This window comes from Arachis duranensis, chromosome 5 (assembly GCF_000817695.3).
Source record: "Arachis duranensis cultivar V14167 chromosome 5, aradu.V14167.gnm2.J7QH, whole genome shotgun sequence".
Lineage (NCBI taxonomy): Eukaryota > Viridiplantae > Streptophyta > Magnoliopsida > Fabales > Fabaceae > Arachis > Arachis duranensis.
Window position 1 is genome coordinate 626,544 of NC_029776.3, and position 20,943 is coordinate 647,486.

The following is a 20,943-nucleotide window of genomic DNA, read 5'->3' on the forward strand; positions in this document are numbered from 1 at the left end:
CTTTTCTGCGTTTAGAAAGAAAAAAATTGCCAAACATAAAAGTGAAACTTTCAAGAAGTTCAAACGCAAGTACCTAGAAATATTAAAAAAATAATAATTTAAAATTATTTTATTTAATCTAATATTTATAATTATATGTATATATATAATATATAAATTATATATTTATTATATCTAATATTATATATTTATTATTTTTTCAAATATTTCTAAAAATACTACGTCCTTTTATGTTGCGTTCTTGTTTACGAACCTTAAGTAATTCTTTTTCAAATCCTTCATTCTTCAAATTAAGTTTTTTTCTTTATTTATGAAAATCAGCCGAAAATATATGCATTGTACATTACAATTATTGTTTGTGGTTATTTTATTATAAAAAATTAAAGAGAAAGTATAGGGAGCCAATGGCTTAAGCGTACAATGTGTACAATGGAGGTTTTGGAAGTATTAGAGATATGACTATTAGTGTTAGGTGAACCCCAAAATTAGTTTAAGCTTTTGGATAGTATGAGTGATATTCATGACCAAAAATTTAGTCCATTGTACACATTGTACGGCCATTGGCTCCCTAGCACTACCCAAAAATAAATTTCGTTTTTTATTAAAATGCTTTGTACACCATATGATTATGCTTTAATATGCATTCCAACCAAGTAAACACAAAAGCGATGATGAATATTATTATGAAAGGAAGAACACAATAAATAAATCTTTTTATTAATTTTCATTTTGTCAACTTGACGAGTTCCCCAAGTACAGGACACAATAAATAAAAAGAAATCAAAGCACACAACTAGGAAATTAAAACATTACGTTCTTATTGAAATAATAATGGCAAAAACCACTCCAATTCTGGTACTGAATCTATAGGGCATTTTCGAGATAGAAGCTAAAAATGTCATGCGTTTCAACCACATCACCGGTGGCGGCAGAGAAACCAACCCTCACATATTCCGGCAAAACACTCCTCAAATCAACATTGGCGGAGAGTGAGACGGTGGCATTGCTTATCCCAGGGTAACTCACAAACACACTCAACCTTTTCGATTCAGAGTTATAGTTTATGCTCGCTGACCCAACCGCAAATGACGGAATGGAATAAGCCGGCCAGTTCGCCGTCGCCACCGACTTAACAGATCCAACGTCGATTCCAACGTGAGGGGCTTGAGTTATCGTTGCTGCAGGAGGGTCCCATTCGTTAGGGAAAGTATCGAACTCAATAGCTAAGATTTGGTTCTTGCTTGGGTCTAACGCTGTTTTAGGGTCGAAAAGACCAAGATACCCTCCAGTGGAATTCTGGGGTATATCCTGTCTTAGTGGTCCAAGGAAGAAAGCGAATCCATCCCCGCGGACTTCTGAATCGCCAGGGTTTACTGCAAAAGCAAACCCTGCAGTGAAGTCCGCGAGATTTCCGGTATTTCTATCCCAGATATGCACCGGTGTTCCATGCACCAGCCGGCCGACACTGTTTTGAAGTGCTTTTCCTTGGTAATCAGTTTCAGTCAAGTGTAGAATTCCGGCATTGGATATTGAGGCACCGGAAAAAATGCCTAGGTTTGGGTCGTTGGGGTCGAAAGAGGAGACGCCGAAGTCAACGGATTCATAGTCCGGCGGTGTTGGGAATTGTGAGTTAACACTATTGTTAAATAATTGAAGCAAGAGCAAAGAGATGAAGATTTTGAGTGGAGAAGAAAGTGGCAGATATGATTTTGAGCTGAAGAAAGCCATGTTGTAATGAATGATGTCTGGATCGGAGCGAAAATGATTATATATAGAGTTGGGAAATTAAATTGCCGGAATAAGGCGACTAGAGAGTTCATGCAACTCAGGTAGTGTACGTACAGCTTGATTAACGTTTCGTTGCTGCCATATTTGACAGCTAACAATTATTTTTCTGGTGGCAAAACCAATGGCAAGTTTTTCCATGAAATGTCCGAAATGTTAGGTCAAAAAGGATATTAGATTTCTTTTCAAAATGATGTGACAATTGGCAATAAGCAAGGGGATAAACTTTGTATATTCTACATTGTGAAAGGTTTTTGTAGCTACACAATAATTTTTAAAAGGATATGCTAGAAACAATGGACTATTTGTACAATATATTTTTCGGATTTAGCGTTCTAATACCATGTTATGATACCACTCATCCCAAAAATTTCAGCTGATGGAAAAAAGTAACACTAATGATTATATCTCTAATACTTCATAAACCTCTATTGTATACATTGTATAAATATTTCATTGTTTCTCATACTTTCCCTTTTTAAAAAGAAAAACAAATTATCTTGCTCATATATATCATAGTTTATTAATCTAATAACCTCTTAAAAATATGGACTAAACACACAAGTTGAAACAAATTCGTCAGTTTTCTCCCTGGGACAGAGGTTACGTCCACAAACATCTAGACAAATATTTCATATATAGTTAAACTTCCTTGCTCTTTTCACCAACGCTTTGATGGTTTGACCAAAATTGCTGGCTACCTAGTTCAATTCGGCCTGCTTATTTATTTTATTTTTCTAACGTCAATTCAGAAGATCTCGCCTCCTATATATATGCATCCTCTACTTGCTCCATTCATCATTAAACACAAGAACACAACCACTATTGGTTATCACTCAAAGTACCACAAAAGATGGCCAACTCCGACCAAAAACTCCTAATGATCTTCATGTTTTCACTCATGCTCATAACCATTGCCAAATCAGACTCATTGTCCTTCAACTACCCACGTTTCACGCCGGGTCTTAGAAATCTTCTGTTGGACGGTGAAGATTCTAGCATTTCAGGTATTAGAGTTATGAGAAACATTACTGAGTCACTCAAATAAAATAATGTAGCTATATATATTGTATAGTTGTACTGATAAATAATCTATATATAAGTAGTACTGTACTACATAATATAATGAGAATAAAATATCAATAATTTATGTATATTTATATGTATATTTTTTTCATAGCATAATTATTTACTAAAATAATCAACTTTCTCATGAAGATCAAAACTAAATTGTCATTCTATATTTATAGTATGATAATAAATATAATTCTAATTTAGTTATACATATAAAGAAAAATTAATTATGAAATATAAATTTAATATTTAATTATATTATATTTATAAAAATTGAATATAAATATATACATTTGTTTATTTCTATAAGATATTATTATTAGTAAATTAGTACCACGTATTACGAAAAAAATTTTACTTTAAGTAGAACTTTTATATTGATTTTTAACCAAGACTACTCATAATTGTTTTTATTTAGTTGATAATCGAATTATAATTTAATCATATTCAATTATCAAAGTTTTCACTTTGATTTTTATTTGACTTAATGATCTTAGTTCTCTATTGACTATAATTCTCCACCAACAACAGATGAAGCGCTACACCTGACCAAAACCGATCCGAATACAGGCAAAGCTCTTCCAGACCGTTCTGGTTTGGCCGCATTTTTCGGAGCAGTTCGGCTCTTCAACAACCGAACCGGCAAAGTCGCAGACTTCACTACAGAATTCACCTTCACCGTGAAAACAAACGGTGTGCAACCTCACGGCGATGGGTTCACCTTTTTCCTCGCATCACTCGATTATGAATTCCCAGACAACTCGAGTGGCGGATTCCTTGGAGTCTTCGGCTCTCAAACTGCATTCAATGCCTCTGCAAACCAGGTTGTGGCGGTTGAGTTTGATACCTTTGGGAACACTTGGGATCCTCCCTACTCACCATACCCTCACATAGGAATCGATGTTAACAGCGTCAGATCGGTGGCCACTGCCAAATGGCCAATGGATTCTGAACCAGATGGTGCAATAGGGAAAGCATCTATAAGATATGGGTCATCTTCAAAACTGTTGAGTGTGATTGTTTCTTATCCAAACAGTACCGTACCTGTAACTACTTTATCATATCCGGTTGATTTTGCGAATGCTCTGCAATCGGAATGGGCGCTTGTTGGATTCTCTGCTTCTACTGGTGATTTGGTTGAGACACATGACATTCTTTCATGGTATTTCCGTACTTCCCTGTAGAGAAAGAAATATATAGTACTGCTGGGAACCGAAGAGAAGAGAAAAAATGAAGTGCATGTTGAGAGAATATTTGAGGAGTTAGCTATGTTATGGTTTAGTTGGTGTGTTTTGCATTTTTTCTTTCTTTTTTCTACTTATTAGCTTGTTTCTTTCATTTGTTCAGAGACTCATCTGACCAGTTTCCTATATAATAAATGCAAGTTTAAAGTCATGAATTAATACATAATTTATTAATAATAATTTGAGAAATGACAGAGAAATATGAGAACTTATTACTTTTAGCCTTCAGATAATAATTAATGAATATATTTAAAATATAAGATAAAATATGTTGTTAAATTATTATACTAAAAGAATTTCAAGTTAATGCTTAAGTGATGATTAAAAATATTAAATTTTGATGATCGCCTAATATATCTCTAATAAAATTTAAAAAAAGTTTATGAAAACAACTTACAAAAAAAGATCGATTAATTTAAATATGCCATGTGTGTTATGCATTGATATAGATGATGGGGATGCTATACATGAATGTGGGACAGTACTCTGAAAAAAAAAAATTGAATACCAAATGAAATGGTCCGAGTTGTGAGGGAGAGAAAATTTGAAATTTAAAGTTAAATAATCGGACCATTCGATAAAAATTATTTATTTATTTATTTATAAAAGAAAACGGACTCTCTAATTAAGTTTTTCTTTTTTTTTAAAAAAAAGGAAAATGGAGCCTCTCTCGATCCGAGTTGTATTTTCCTGATACCACATGCAAATAAAATACTTTCTATAACGTTACAACACACCAATCTCTCCTCCATATCAAAAATAAAAAGCGATAAAAAATATATTAAATGAATAAGTTATTTTTATAATTAAGTTTAATAAAAAAAAATTTCTTTCTCTTATGTATTTTTTTTTTCTTTTGACTGATATTTATTGTGTTAATAAACTATTAAACCAACTTAACTAAACTTATTACCAAAATAACTTGTCATATAGCATGGTTATCTAATTAATTTAACGTTCTATATATAATTCACATATCATAAGCATGATAAATATAGTTGGGGTCAACAACATATATTACACAGAAAGCGAATATGCTAAGGTTTATGCATTGATACCAAAACACTTAGTTCTCCCATTAAAGGAGATATAAAATCTTATTCATGCACCATCTTAAATATACATCTCTATCTCACCGACCTGATTGGAGGCTAACACTAACGGAAGCACCATCAGAGCTGACAGAAGGTGTGGGAATATGGTATATAGCAACAGGCATCTTTGTTGGAAGTTGTGGCAGTGCACCTTCTGAATTCAGCACTTGAATTGCTTGTCTTATTGATGGTCTCACATTCTTATCAGGATGACAACACCATAAACCAACAATCATCAAATACATGGCTTCTTTCTCATCAAAATCCTTTTCTAGTCTCCCATCCACAACCATATGAAGCTCTTCTCTTCCATAATGATCCCAAACCCACTCCGCTAACCCCTTTTGACATCTTCATCCTCTATAAGCTCAAACACCTTTTTCCCGGTGGCAATCTCTAGAGCTACCAATCCAAAACTATACACATCTGACTCCTTACTTGCTCTGCGACTGCTTATATATTCTGGAGCCATATAGCCAATAGTTCCGGCTAAAACCGATGTCTGAGACCCTAATTCATGATCTATGAGCTTAGCCAAACCGAAATCACCAAGCTTGACATTGAAACTAGAATACAACATCACATTGCTTGGTTTGATATCTCTATGCAATACACATTGTTCCCACTCTTCATGAAGATAGAGAATAGCAGAGGCCAATCCAAGAGCTATCTTGTGCCTCAAGCTCCAAGATAATGGAGTCCTATTCCCAAACAAATGGGAATCAAGGCTACCATTTGGCATATACTCATAAACAAGAAGGAACTCACCTCGATCATGGCACCAACCTATGAGTTGCACAAGATTCCTATGCCTTAACCTGCTTATGACTTTGACTTCAGTTACATACTCTCTTTTCCCTTGTCTTGATCCACTTGATATCTTCTTAACAGCAACAACCAAATCTAGATCAGCAAAGTAGCCTCTATATACCGCGCCAAATCCACCTTGACCTAACTTCCTGTTTGGGGAGAAATTATTGGTGGCGACAACAACCTCCTCATAAGAGAATCTTCTTGGTCCAGCTCCTCTTTCCAAATCATCAATAGAGCTCATCCTCTCTCTTAGAGCATCATTTTTCTTTTTCTTCTTCCATCTTCTAAATATTACATATGTTGAAATAACTGCCACAATCAAAACAGCTCCTGCAACAACTGATCCAACCACCACCTTCCATGTCTTCTTCGAATTCTTTCCTTTACCAGGCTCTGCGTCGTCCAAACTAGAACTGAACTCCCAAGACTGAATAACATGTCGTTCTGTGTACTCACTAGTAGCCGCGGAAAATCCAATTGTAACCGATTGAGGCAAGACCTTCATCAAATCAATTTGATGAGAAAGGGTAGTATTCTCTTGAGAGGTAGAGGTTTTTGGTATTTCCATGACACACTTAGAATCTTGTTTGTTGAATTGTATGCGATCCATGCATCAGCAATGTCATTACTATGCTTGCTAGCATTCCAAGCAGTGTAGTTTGCTGAAGAAATTGAATTAACATTGATTCCCACATGCTCCACTTTGGGATCCCACTCCGGATTAGGGAAGGAGTCAAACTCAACATGAACAATCTGATTTCGCAGCGAGTCGGCAGTGGATGTGTTGTATAGGCCTAGGAAGCCGCCGGCAGAGTTTGGTGGTATTTGGAATCCAGAAGGTGCAAGGAAGAATGCAAGGCCAGCAGCATATTGAGAATTGCCTTGAGTGTCAATAACAAAGGTGAAGTGTGTTTTGAAATCAGCTTGTTTTCCTGATTTTGATTCCCAAAGTAGAACATCTTTGAAGTATATGGCTGATCCAACTTGGAATAAGTAATCAATGTTATTGTTCAATTCTATTGTTCCAACACGAGGTATAGCTTGTCCTCTATAAAGTATGCTTGGATCGCCAGTGGTAAACGTAGATATTTGGAATTCAATCGAATAAGTTGAGAGGTTTAATGCAAGGAAGGTTGAGAGCAAAAGGTAAAGAAAGGTTGGTGATGGATAAAAGAAAATTGTAGCCATGGTTTGTGGAATCTTGAAGGTGAGCTATTACAACTGAAGAGTTGATAACTAATTAAATAGCTTAAGATAATGTTGGCGACTTTATTATATGCGCCTGTGGCTTCATTAAGATCAAGTCAATCGTACGCGTCAATAATTTTCTTATTATTATTGTTTAGGTTTTTCTTGTCTTCAAATAAACTTTCTTAAGGTACAAGGATTTATTTGTATTATACGTTGATTACGTTTCACTGAAAAGAACCACATTTATTTAAATCTATATAGGTTATTCGTAAGCTCTAGATAGGGTCTTTGTTTTTATTAGTTTAAATATTTTAGAGTGATGATTTCGATCGTGACATGATATCTTACTATATATATTCTTATGTATTATATTTTTATGACACATTTAATAATATACTATTATTTCTTCAGTTTAATCTTTTATTTTTAACATGGTATTAGAATATAGGTTTCTTTTTTTCTTCCATGAAAATTTGTTCATAGTTCATTTATTTGTTTTCTAACAGTGCTCTTTGTTTTCGTTTTTCAATTTTTTCCGACATTTTAGGTCGTCACTGCCATCACTATCGTATTTATCTCATCGTTAAGATTCTAACACCTCCATACTTGTCGCCTTCTACCGCTGGATGCGCCCTCATGCGCCGCCTGAAGACCGGTATTCGATCAGGTTCCCTTATCTTCAGATACTTCAACATCCGTTGAATCTTTGGTGACAATCGCATGGTCCAAGAGCTTTCACGTATCGCGCCACAAAGCCCCTAGAAACCCGCACGTAACCCGATCCGACTCGCAGGTTGATTCCCGTTCCAGCTCACTCGCAAGTGTGCCTTTTCCCTCCACTCAGACGTCGCCATGTGTCATCCATCTGCTGACGTGGCTGTTGATGTGGCGTTGACATGATGCTGATGTGGCAGACAGTGAAACCTTCCCTAAGATTTTTTGGTGAGCTCTTTCCGATTTTGTCATCTGTTTTCTCGTTTTCGGCTTCAAATTTGCAGTTTTTCTCTATTCACTTTGATCTTTGTCTCTACTATATATTATGGAAAAGTCAGATGTTTTTGCTACCATAGACAAAAAGGGTAAATTCGATTGAAACTGTAACTGTTTTTGGTACCTCTTCTTAGACTGTCCTTCTATTGAATGTCACAAATGTTAACAGAAAGATCACATTAACTACCATTGTCCACAAGTGTTCTGTCATTACTGCAAACTCTCGGGACATTTTACTACTGCCTGTCCTACTCGCCCACCACGTCCTGGTCACCTCGAGTATCATCCTCATTCCAGTTTCTCTTCAAGAATGTGTCTACTTCTGCTATTGCTATTACTACTAAATCTACCACCTCTGTTCCTCTCAACCGGTCTTCTGTATCTCTCTCTCTGATATTGCGTCTCTTCATAAGCATCTTCTCTCTTTTTTGGTAATACTCCTGCTGCTTTTTCGACTTTTTCAGATAATTCTAAATGGTATTTTGACTCCAGTTGTTTTAATCACATGTCTCTTTTGTATAATCTTTTCTCTTCTTTGCGTATCACAACAAATACACCTTCTGTCAATACTACTAATGATTTCTTTTTGCATGCAACACACAAGGGTTCTATCTCTCAATCAACTTTTAATCTTTCTTATGCTTATTATATTCCGAAATTGAACTTCAATTTTATTTATGTTGGTCAACTTGTTGATCTCGATTTTGATGTTACTTTTTTTCTTTCTAGTTATCGTGTACATGATCGTAGAACGGAACAAATTATCAAAATTAGATGTAAGGTCGAAAGGTTGTTTGAATTCGAGTTTAATACCTTTGGGAACACTTGGGATCCTCCCTACTCACCATACCCTCACATAGGAATCGATGTTAACAGCGTCATGGGTTCTCAACTAGATGGTGCAAATAGGGAAAGCATTTATAAGATATGGATCATCCTCAAAACTATTGAGTGTGATTGTTTCTTATCCAAACAGTACCGTACCTATAACTACTTTATCATATATATCCGGTTGATTTTGCGAATGCTCTGTAATCGGAATGGGCGCTTGTTGAATTCTCTGCTTCTAGTGGTGATTTGGTTGAGACACATGACATTCTTTCATGGTATTTCCGTACTTTCCTGTAGAGCAAGAAATATATAGTACTGCTGGGAACCGACGAGTAAGAGAAAAAATGGAGTGCATGTTGAGAGAATATTTGAGGAGTTAGCTATGTTATGGTTTAGTTGGTGTGTTTTGCATTTTTTTTCTTTTTTTTTTACTTATTAGCTTCTTTCTTTCATTTGTTCAGGGACTTATCTGATCAGTTTCCTTTATTATAAGTGCAAGCTTAAAGTAATGAATAATTACATATTATATGTTTAATTTAATAATAATAATATTTAATAAGTTTTTCTCATGCAACCGTTCTTAGACTAATGGAGATGAGTCAGATCATGCATCTCTCATTCTTGAGACAGACCCCAAAGTAACACCTCAAAGTGAAGTTTTAAGTTTTAAGAATGATGGCGTGACAATGAAAAAGTGAGAAAGATAGTTTATGAATCTTGAAAACCAAGTTATATCTCAAAGTGATTTTTGAAGTTGCATTTAAGATTTAAAATAGTCTCTAAAATTAATAGTTACACAACTTTAGCTTTGAAGTTATACTTTGAGATTTATAGTAGTCCCTCACATAATTTCTGTCCATCACTAGTCGTCGAAAAGTTGAGGTAAACTGATTCCTGCTACGTGACAAACGAAACTTTTTTGTTTGTATTTTGATTCCTTTCCCCTATTAAAATTCTAATCCCCAATTTTTATTTCTTGAATTCTCTTTCTCATTTTCTTCTTCATCAACCTTATTCATTCTCTTTTCTCATTCTTCCAAATTCAATCATCAATGACCTCTATTATATAAACTTAATTCCAAGTCATCACTATTACCATTCTCATCATCCTCATCCTGATCAAATTTCTCATCATCATTCAAAATGTACTTTGATCTTCAAGTCCCATCTCTCAATCAATCTCCTCCAACAAGTGCATCAGTGACATCATCACTGGTTGTGCTGTCTCGTCTTCCGCTCCCTCTCCAACAACCTTTCCTGCAGCCACCGCCTCTGCCGCCTCTTGTGCCGCAATTGCCTCTCTTGCTGATAGTGTCCTATTGCTATATGCATGTGACCCATCCTCGTCGTCGAAGTTGTCGCAGAATGTCACCATGCGTCCCTTTCGAAACAGTTCCAACCTCATACTGGAGGAGTTCCATTGCGAAAACTGAGGTTGGAGTAGCACACTGCTGACAGGGGTTGGCTCCATGGGATTGCCGACGGTGAATGTGATCTCGAACGGGGAGCTGTAGCGGGTGAAACTTGAGCGGGAGAAGGTAGCCTTGGCTACGAGTGAAGGAAAAGGGAAGATTGAGACTTCATTAATGTTATCGTTGTTGTCAGCCATGTGGTGGTGGTGATGAGTTGAATTGTCGTTGTTGAAAATGGATTGAAAGTGTTTGAGAGAGTTAGAACATTGTGTGTGATAAATTAATTAGTAATCTGCAGAATTATATAAAATTTATTGGATTCATTTTGTCTTAGTTATGAAATAATATATTTTTTTCTTATTTTTGGTATTAGTACAAGTTGAAGGTACCAATTGAAAGATTTATACTGTGATTTATTACGTTTTTGTTGATTAATAACTATTTGTATTTTACATTGTTGTTGCATAGATGATTAGATTTGAATGAGTGAGAGTAGATAATTAAATTAAAGAAGAAGAGAACGAGGAAGAGAATTTCGGAAACAAAAATTGAGGAATTGGGATTTAAAAGATAATGAGACCACATTGTAAATTAAACAAAAAAATTTTGTTTGCTACGTCACTATGTTGTTGGCGTGCCAGTATGGCAGGAACTAGTCGATGGATGAAAACTATATGAGAGATTACTATAAATCTCAGAGTATAATTTTAAGGATAAAATTGAGTAATTATTAATTTTAAAGACCACTTTAAATTTTGAATGTAATTTCAAAGATTATTTTAAGACTTAATTTTTTGAAAAACTAATATTAAAGAATCAATAATAATGTAAAAAAAAAAATAAAAAACCACAGGCACAAGCTCTTATATTGGTGGCAAACAAGCAAACCCAATTCTAATTAGAACAGGATGGAGGTAATTGAGAGTAAGCTAGAAAAAGTTATGATTCCAAAATTAGTGCTCTTTTTAAATATAATTCCATGAGAAAACGGAAAAATTAATTTGAGATGTTCTATTTTTATCTCAAATATTTTATTTTATTTTATTTTATTTTTTTAAATTAGTTTTTTAAAATATTTCTTAATTTATTTTATTATAATTTTCTTTTAAATAACACCAAAAATTATTATTATTATAATGATCATATTATAATGATCATATTATTGGTTTTAATAATTTAAGAGTAAAAATAACAAAAAAAAATAAAAAATAAAAAAAGAAACATTACAAAGAAAAATAATATTTTAAAAAATATTAAATTTAATTTTTAATTAAAGAATAAAAATGAAAAGTAAAATTTTCTTAAAATAAAAATAGAGCGTTTTAAATATTAGAAAAAAATTAAAATTTAATCAAAATGTTAGAAATACAAAAAAAAATACTTTATCTAAGATATTATTTAGTAATAGCATAAAAATAATTTTTTATACTTTTATAGAATTAAATTTAAACATTTTCAGAGTCAATTGTTAGTATATAGTAATTATGGTCAACTTAGGAACGAAGAGGACAAAAGTCACAAAACATAGTGCCTTGCACCTGGAACTTGCTTAATGCATCGCCCCAAAAATTAAACAAACCCCTCTCTCAGTCTCAGTCTCTACCTTGTCCTTTTTTTTTCTAATTTTATTTTTACAATGAAGATAGGTGTAGTGTTGTATTTCCTTTCAATAAATCGTCATTAACGCGTACAACAAACTATGTCAAAACATTTGTTTCTGAATTAAAGAAGATTAACCTAAACAATAAAAAAAATGTTTACATGATAGACTCCATCCTGATGAAGGCAGGTGCATGTAGTATATATATATAGTTATTAACTTATTATATACAAAAATGTTATCTATGATCATGTTTTATATAATTATCTGTAATAATATAATTTCTTGAGATTTATGTTACAATTTTAAATACACTCCAATACTATTATGCCGGTATTTAAATTTATTCAATCTCTTGAACTAAGACTAAGTCAATCTAATTCTCAATATTTAACAAAAAAAAAACAACAAACTAAAAAATAAGAGAAAAAAAACTTTGATAAAAAAAAAATTTTATTATTCAAATATTTATGTTAACTTCAAAACTAGTTTACACAAAAACCATGGCTGCAAGTATGGTACTGGTCTTGCCTTCTTCCTTGCACCTTCTGGATTCCAAATCCCACTAAACTCTGCCGGTGGCTTCCTAGGGCCTATATAACACATCCACCAGAGCCTCCTCCGGCAACCAGATTGTTCACGTTGAATTTGATTCTTTCTCCAAACCAGAATGGGATCCCAAAACGGAGCATGTTGGAATTAACATCAATTCAATTTCTTCAGCAAATTACACTGCTTGGAATGCTAGCAGGCATAGTAATGACATTGCTGATGCTTGGATTTCATACAATTCAAGAAAGAAGATTCTAAGCGTGTCATGGAAATATCACACAACTTCTACCTCCCAAGAGAACACTAGTCTTTCTCAAGAAATTAAAAAATTATATAAATAGTAATATTTAATAATAATACACATATACATCACAATAAAATATTTCTGAATGTAGTTTCAGCTGCTTTGATGGTCCAAAAAATTTTACAAGCTTAATTCTTTTGCAGATATAATCTATTTTAGTGAGTAAATTATAAATATGTTTATAAATATATAAAGGATTCTAAAAATATTTTTATATTTTAGTAAGACTACTAAGAGAAAAAAAAAAACACACAAGAAGAACAACTAACAAACAATAACTATCTGAGACTCCTTGAACTTCCTAACAATTTCCTTTTCATTTCATTTCAAACAATGATGAAGAATATATTACAGGTGCACCTGGAGCCAACGTAAATGTGCCAGCTAATTAAATTGAGCCCTCTCTTTTTCGATGCCAAAAGTTGACTTATTTTTGGAGGTTGACTTACGAAGAACATATATAGATTTACATACTACACCTGTCTTTATATTTCCTTTCAATGAATCGTCATCAACGTAAAATACAAATAACTCCTTGTATCTTAATTAGAAGATAAACATAAACAATAATAAGAAAATTATTGACATGATATACTACTTTAACTTATCATCTTAATGAAGCTAAGGTAGGTGCATATATTTAAAAAGATGTTGGGCTATTGAATTCCCAACACTCACATACCATGGCCGCAAACTGGCATTCTTTTCTTCACCTTTTATTCTCATCCTTCCATGTTTTTATTCTGAAAACTTATTCAATCGAATTCCAAATATCTAGGTTTACTACTGGCGATCCAAACATAGTTTACAGAGGACAAGCTATCCCTCGTGTTGGAACAATAGAATTGAACAATAACATTGATTACTTATTCCAAGTTGGATCAGCCATATACTCCAAAGATGTTCTACTTTGGGAATCAAGATCAGGAAAACAAGCTGATTTCAAAACACACTTCACCTTTGTTATTGACACTCAAGGCAATTCTCAACATGCTGCTGGCCTTGCATTCTTCCTTGCACCTTCTGGATTCCAAATACCACCAAACTCTGCCGGCGGCTTCCTAGGCCTATACAACACAACCACTGCCGACTCGCTGCGCAATCAGATTGTTCATGTTGAGTTTGACTCCTTCCCTAATCTGGATTGGGATCCCAAAATGGAGCATGTGGGAATCAATGTTAATTCAATTTCTTCGGCAAACTACACTGCTTGGAATGCTAGCAAGCATAGTAATGACATTGCTGATGCATGGATCACATACAATTCAACAAGCAAGATTCTAAGTGTGTCATGGAAATACCAAACAACCTCTACCTCTCAAGAGAATACTACTCTTTCTCATCAAATTGATTTGATGAAGGTCTTGCCTCAATCGGTTACAATTGGATTTTCCGCGGCTACTAGTGAGTACACAGAACGACATGTTATTCAGTCTTGGGAGTTCAGTTCTAGTTTGGACGCAGAGCCTGGTAAAGGAAAGAATTCGAACAAGACATGGAAGGTGGTGGTTGGATCAGTTGTTGCAGGAGCTGTTTTTATTGTGGTAGTTATTTCAACATATGTAATATTTAGAAGATGGAAGAGCAAGAAAAAGGATGCAAAAATAGAGAGGGTGAGCTCTATTAATGATGATTTTGAAAGAGGAGCTGGACCAAGAAGGTTCTCTTATGAAGAGATTGTCTTTGCTACCAATAATTTTTCCCCAAACAGGAAGTTAGGCCAAGGTGGATTTGGAGCAGTGTATAGAGGCTACTTTGCTGATCTAGATTTGGTTGTTGCGGTTAAGAAGATATCAAGTGGATCAAGACAAGGGAAAAGAGAGTATGTAACTGAAGTCAAAGTCATTAGCAGGTTAAGGCATAGGAATCTTGTACAACTCATAGGTTGGTGCCATGATCAAGGTGAGTTCCTTCTTGTTTATGAGTATATGCCAAATGGTAGTCTTGATTCCCATTTGTTTGGGAATAGGACTCCATTATCTTGGAACTTGAGGCACAAGATAGCTCTTGGATTGGCCTCTGCTATTCTCTATCTTCATGAAGAATGGGAACAATGTGTTATTCACAGAGATATCAAACCAAGCAATGTGATGTTGGATTCTAGTTTCAATGTCAAGCTTGGTGATTTCGGCTTGGCTAAGCTCATAGATCATGAGTTAGGGTCTCAGACATCGGCTTTAGCCGGAACTATTGGCTACATGGCTCCAGAATATATAAGCAGTCGTAGGGCAAGTAAGGAGTCAGATGTGTATGGCTTTGGATTGGTTGCTTTAGAGATTGCCACAGGAAAAAGGGTGTTTGACCTTGTAGATAATGAAGAGAGTCAAAAGGGGTTGGTTGAGTGGGTTTGGGATCATTATGGAAGAGAAGAATTGCATAAGGTTGTGGATGAGAGAGTAGGAAAGGATTTTGATGAGAAAGAAGTGAAGTATATGATGATTGTTGGAATGTGGTGTTGTCATCCTGATAAGAATATGAGGCCATCAATAAGAGAAGCAATTCAAGTGCTTAATTTAGAAGGTCCAGTGCCACAGCTTCCAACAAAGATGCCTGTTGCCATTTATTATATCCCTACATCTTCTGTTAGCTCTGATAATGCATCCATTAGTGTTAGCTTCCAATCATCAGGTCGTTGACATGGACCTAGTTATACGCTGTGAATGGGAAAAAAAAGTTCTATTTAGATTATTTAGTGTGTATGCGTGTTTGTATAAATGAAAAATGCTTATTTAGATTATTTTAAATATATTTTATTTTTTTATGGTCAAAATTAATTAAAAATATCTTTTTTTCCACAATTATTGGTTAATTTTTTTTATATGAAAAAAATATTTGTGGTTTTGTTAAAAATGGAATTATTTTTTGTAGTTACAGCCGGGTAGATTTTGCAGATAAAAAGTCAATACGCAGGGTGTGTGTTGAACACATGTCAACATCCTGACAACATGTAATGTATGTGTTGGACACGTGTCATCATCCTGGCAATACACAGGCGTGTTGAACACCTTTTTTATATATCTACAATACGCTTTAAATATCCATCTTTAACCAAAACACCAACTTCATTTCCATATTAAAAATAATTTTTAACAATTACCTCTTTCTATATATCACATGTAGAAAGGGATAAATTGAAAAATAATATTTTGACTGATTTCGATTCAACGAAAAAAAATGAAAATTTATTTTAAATATGAAGAATAAAATTTAATTAAATATAAAAAATTATTAAATTTTCTTAAAAAATTTCAAAATAAAAGTATAATTTATTAAAAAAAATTATAAATTTTAAATTTTATTAAGTTTAGTTAATATATCTTCTAAAAATACATGTTAAAATTATTAATTGAAAATAAAAATTATAAAAAATTTTATAAAATTTAAGTTTTTAATGTATTTATTATATATTTTTAAAATTAATCATCAATAGATTACTGTATGCATAAGACGGAATTCGTCCAATATTTATTTAAGCGGATGAGTGAATTGACCACTCTACTAACTCAAGTTGATTTTTATTTTGTTTATTCAAACCTGAAATGAAAAGACAATAATTCGGCCCAACAGCTTGAGAATCCGGAACAATTACCTTTCTTAAGTGTCTTGAATCTCCCGACCAAAAATCTATGTCATGAATCTTGATCCATCAAGTTCACTAAGTCATTACTTTGACCCGGAAAATCAATAACTTTTGGGGCTTAGAGCAGCTTTAAAGACCCATCTCTTAGCGAATTTAGCCCAAGTTGGTATATCTAATGGGTAGAATGAAAGAAACGGTGCTGCTAATTCGGATTATTGAGAGTTTATATTGGGCTTAGGTACCTGACCAAGAAAAATAGGGCCTAGGTATAGCCTTGTATGTATTTAGAGAAATGATATTTTATTTTTTTTGTATCTAACTTTTTTTTCATAATTAGGTTCCAAATCCTCGACCAACAGGAGAGGTAAACATGTCACTAGTGAACGCAACACAGAAAACTTAGTACCAAGTATTCCACCCCCTATTAAGAAAACAAAATCTCCTGAACCTCAAATCCAACCCCACACAAGAATAGTGCATCACCACCAAAAATTAAAACATAAATTTTTATCTTTTTTCACTTTCTATCAATTACTTTTAATAAAAAATTATTCATATAATATTTCTTCGTATAAGGGTTCACTTCACAATGTATGACACCAAAGAAATTTATGTTGCAACTTGCAAGCCTATGAAAGTGGATTAAAGTGTTAAAATTGAAGTTGTTTTAAATGGGTTAGATGGGTAGATGAAATATACGCGGAGTGCTTTGCTCCCCTGTAAATAGAGTCAATCGTTGCTCTTTGTACACAATCAAAAGAATATTATTGTATTTCTTGTAGTGAATTTAATGTTGAAAAGGGTGTGTGGTATAAAATAAGAATATTATTGTAAGTAATACACTAGATTATTTTAGATAAATTTGTTAGTATTTATTAGTTATTATATAATAAAAGTATATCTCATTATAATTACACTACTGTATTGTAATTATCGTTAAATATAGTGAATATTTTAGAGTTTTGGCTTGTAATTTTTCTCCCATAATTTTGAGATTTTTCATATTAAACTAAGGATATTATTTTGTTTTTAGTATAGCTAGAAAGTATAAGTATATGTTATTATTTATGTGAAAATATTTAGAAATAAAAAAAATTAATCAAAATAGACTAAACTTATTTTATTTAATATTTATTAATTATTGCTAGAATTAATAAATACTAAATAAAATAAATTTAAATTGTCTAAATTGATTTTTAATTTTCTCTCAAACATCATCATTATAAGTGTTATATTGTTCATCATTCGTGTGATATTACTTTCGTTTGCTATGCTGATTCCACTAGTGGTGATTCTCCACATTAAATTTGCATTGGCATGCTAGTTCACATACATATTTTTAAATATATCCAACTCTAATTAATAACAAGATACGTGTTTTCACATCTGATACGGAACAAGTTAGAATCACATTTGTCTTCTAATTAAAAAAACTAAGGCAATGTAGACAAAAAAAAAAAGTTGAGATATCAAATTCACGATCAAGATAGAACTTGATCAATGTCATTGCAACGCCCTCCACAATTATTTATCAAACTAGTATTTAGAACACCAAAAATAAATGTATGTTAACCAATAAACGCATGCCCATCGTGGAGAGCTCTCGATAATAAAAGAGGAATCAAGTAAGATTATATCTAACTTAAAATTTTAAAGTGTTAATTTAATGGATCTTTTATCTTATAAACTCTTTATTTTTTTTTGCTTTTTCGATGTGGAACTAACAGTTCGTTTGATTGATGTATAGGATAAGACATAGACATAAAGACACAAACGTTAAAGACGTAGGCATAAAATATTTGTGTATATGTATTATATTTGGCAAAAATAAGGAACCAGATACAAATATTTGGAAAAGACTAAATTACCTTTCATTCAAAAAAAGTTTGGAGAAATAAAAGGAAAAATTTTGAAAATTTAAAAATTGAATAAGGGTAAAAGAATAAAAATTAGTGTCTTACAAATTGTATCTCAGCGTCTCATTAAATTAGAGGTACACAAATTTAATGTTTTTGTGTCTATCTGTGTCCTTCTAAAATTTGTGTCTCATCAAACTAAACAGCAGACATGTGTCACCGTGTCCATATCTCATTAAGATATGGACACCAACCAAACACTACCTAACTTCATACACTTCTCACACTTGTAAATTATCAGAAACGATGGCAAAGACTAGCTAGCAACTAATAAGAACAAAAAGTAAACATGCTAGCTAGGGTTTGGTGTAGAAGGCCTACAAGGAAGCAAAGATGCCTTCATCTATCTTTTGTGAACCATTTCTATAAACACAACACGTACGCTTATGATGATCAACTAGTTCATGAGAATATCATAATTCAAAAGGGACATACACATCCTACTCCCAAGAAAAAGCCATGCCATCTTTCCCCAAGTGCTAAGGGAGCTTATATTAATGATTAAGTTTCATGTGCCTTCACTGATTACTGTACACACACTTGCTACTAGCTACTATTCTCCATCACAATACTTGAAAGAAGTAAAAGCTGGATTAACAAATATAATTAATAATTATGAAATTTAAGGCAAACTCTATCTTGCTCGGATTCTGTACATAGAATGATTTACTGATCATTGACACCTGGCTAAACTCCTTCATTGGAGCACTAAATTAGGACTTATTAATGTGCCATTAAGCATTAAGCATTAATTTATAATTTGATGAAGTGACATCTTAACATGCCTGTGGTAATAAGAACGAATCTTATTGGTGAAAGAAATCTTGTGTACTGTTCATCACATGGGTTCAACCAATTGAAATGCAGAATTAGAGACAATAGACCATGCTTTATGACTATGTGCACGGTGCACCTGACCTGGCCCCCTGTTGGCTACTACATATAATAACCTTTCTTTCTTCTAACTTCTAACTACAATGTCTTAAAAGGCCATTATATATTAAGGCTGCCTTTGTTTCTAAAAATAAAATAGAATAAGACACTGAAAATAGAATAAAATAAAATATTAATAGATAAAAATATAAAATTTTATGTTTTTGTATTCTATTTAATAAAATTAGAATAAATTATGAAAATTTAATTTATTTTCATTTTTTTCATTCAAAAAATTTGAGATGAAAAATATAATAATAAAAAATATAATTATAAAATATTAACAAGAATAATAAAAGAAAAAATAAAAAATAAGTTGTGTCTATTGTTAGTGTCTCTATGTCTTTCCTGTCAGAATTGATACAAAATACACTAATTCAATGTCTCTGGTCACATTGTTTCTGTCAATGTCTCATCTGTCAAACACGATTTTATATCTCAGTGACTTATCTCTGTAAACAAACACAGCCTAAAAGCATTAAAAATATAAAAAATATCTTTTAACTTTTTAATAAATTATTTTTTACAGTATTTTTAAAATATATTCTTAGAATACATATTAGCAAAATTCTTAAAATATTTATTACTTTCAAAATATGGTGCTTAATTTATCTATATATATAAAAATGTAGAATATACATGTATAATTTAAAAAAATGTGAAAAAAAGATTCATTATATTTTACTGGTAAAATTAAACATCACTTACTCATATTAAAAGATATTACGTCACCAAAAAAAAATATTAAAAGATATTACAAAATAAAAATATTTAATAAAAAACATAAACTTTTAAGTCCTCGAGACATTAACATTATATCTATATATATTGTATTTCAATTACTCTCTTAACTAATAATTTCTTAATAACGATGCTTTGGAAATTGGGATTTCACAGAAAAAGCAAGGAAAATAAAAGAATTGTTGATTAATGTAAAATTTAGTTTATATAAACTAAACTAAACTTGATTTGAAAAGAATAATTGTTTTAATTAAATTTTGTTCTAATGTTGATATTCAAATTTGAAAATGCTTATTACTACATTTACCCGTCTTTTATTACTTGAAACCTCTTGTTAAAAAAAATGAAGGTATTTACCACATTTACCCTTTTTTTTTATTTGAAACTCTGAATTAGAAAAAGCTTTTACTCTTACCGAAACTCATATAACCAAATTGAGTATTTTATATGGTACAAAGTTATGTGTGACTCCAAAACCAAGATGCATTGTTTCTAAGAATAGCATAGGGCATGGGGGTGTCTCTTTCAATTCCTATGAATCAAAACCTTTGCGGTTTGCGCAAACAAATGTATGGTTTGCTTACCATTGGTCTCAGGCGTGCCATGCCTTTGACTTTTCCTCCTTTCAGAATCAGAATCTGTCATGTCATCAACACTTCTCTCTGTCACTACTCACTACACTCCACTTCTAACACCAATTTACTGCTTCCACAAATATATATACTTATTAAAATAAGTTATCTTTAAAATAAATTATATATATTCTTATTGTTAAATTATTCGTGAAAACTTACGTACCATTATATTCATATAAAATTGATAGTTAATAATTATTAGATTATAGTTTAATAAATTTATTAAATTATTTAATAATTTTTAACTA

The 20,943-nt window shown here is 32.5% G+C and overlaps 3 protein-coding genes and 1 pseudogene across 3 annotated transcripts; 2 read left to right on the forward strand and 2 right to left on the reverse strand.

Moving 5' to 3' along the window:
* Positions 1-839: 839 nt before the first annotated feature.
* LOC107487061 (lectin 9) lies at positions 840-1,755 on the reverse strand. Its single transcript, XM_016107642.3, has one exon. It carries the CDS (start codon positions 1,726-1,728, stop codon positions 865-867), a length of 864 nt encoding a protein of 287 aa, XP_015963128.1. The 5' UTR covers positions 1,729-1,755; the 3' UTR covers positions 840-864.
* Positions 1,756-2,582: 827 nt separating this feature from the next.
* LOC107487230 (lectin 5) lies at positions 2,583-4,043 on the forward strand. The gene is made up of 2 exons (XM_016107844.2): positions 2,583-2,792; positions 3,391-4,043. The coding sequence occupies exons 1-2, from the start codon at positions 2,639-2,641 to the stop codon at positions 4,041-4,043; spliced, it is 807 nt and encodes a 268-aa protein (XP_015963330.1). The 5' UTR covers positions 2,583-2,638.
* Positions 4,044-5,083: 1,040 nt separating this feature from the next.
* LOC107487229 (L-type lectin-domain containing receptor kinase IX.1-like) lies at positions 5,084-7,219 on the reverse strand (annotated as a pseudogene).
* Positions 7,220-13,573: 6,354 nt separating this feature from the next.
* LOC107487060 (L-type lectin-domain containing receptor kinase IX.1-like) lies at positions 13,574-15,599 on the forward strand. The gene has a single exon (XM_021141877.2). It carries the CDS (start codon positions 13,574-13,576, stop codon positions 15,524-15,526), a length of 1,953 nt encoding a protein of 650 aa, XP_020997536.1. The 3' UTR covers positions 15,527-15,599.
* The last annotated feature ends 5,344 nt before the right edge of the window (positions 15,600-20,943 follow it).

Coding starts and splice junctions, on each gene's coding strand:
- LOC107487061 (XM_016107642.3), bottom strand. CDS start 1,728: ATGGCTTTCTTCAGCTCAAAATCATATCTGCCACTTTCTTCTCCACTC.
- LOC107487230 (XM_016107844.2), top strand. CDS start 2,639: ATGGCCAACTCCGACCAAAAACTCCTAATGATCTTCATGTTTTCACTC. Junction 2,793..3,390: donor TGAAGATTCTAGCATTTCAG/GTATTAGAGTTA, acceptor CACCAACAACAG/ATGAAGCGCTACACCTGACC.
- LOC107487060 (XM_021141877.2), top strand. CDS start 13,574: ATGGCCGCAAACTGGCATTCTTTTCTTCACCTTTTATTCTCATCCTTC.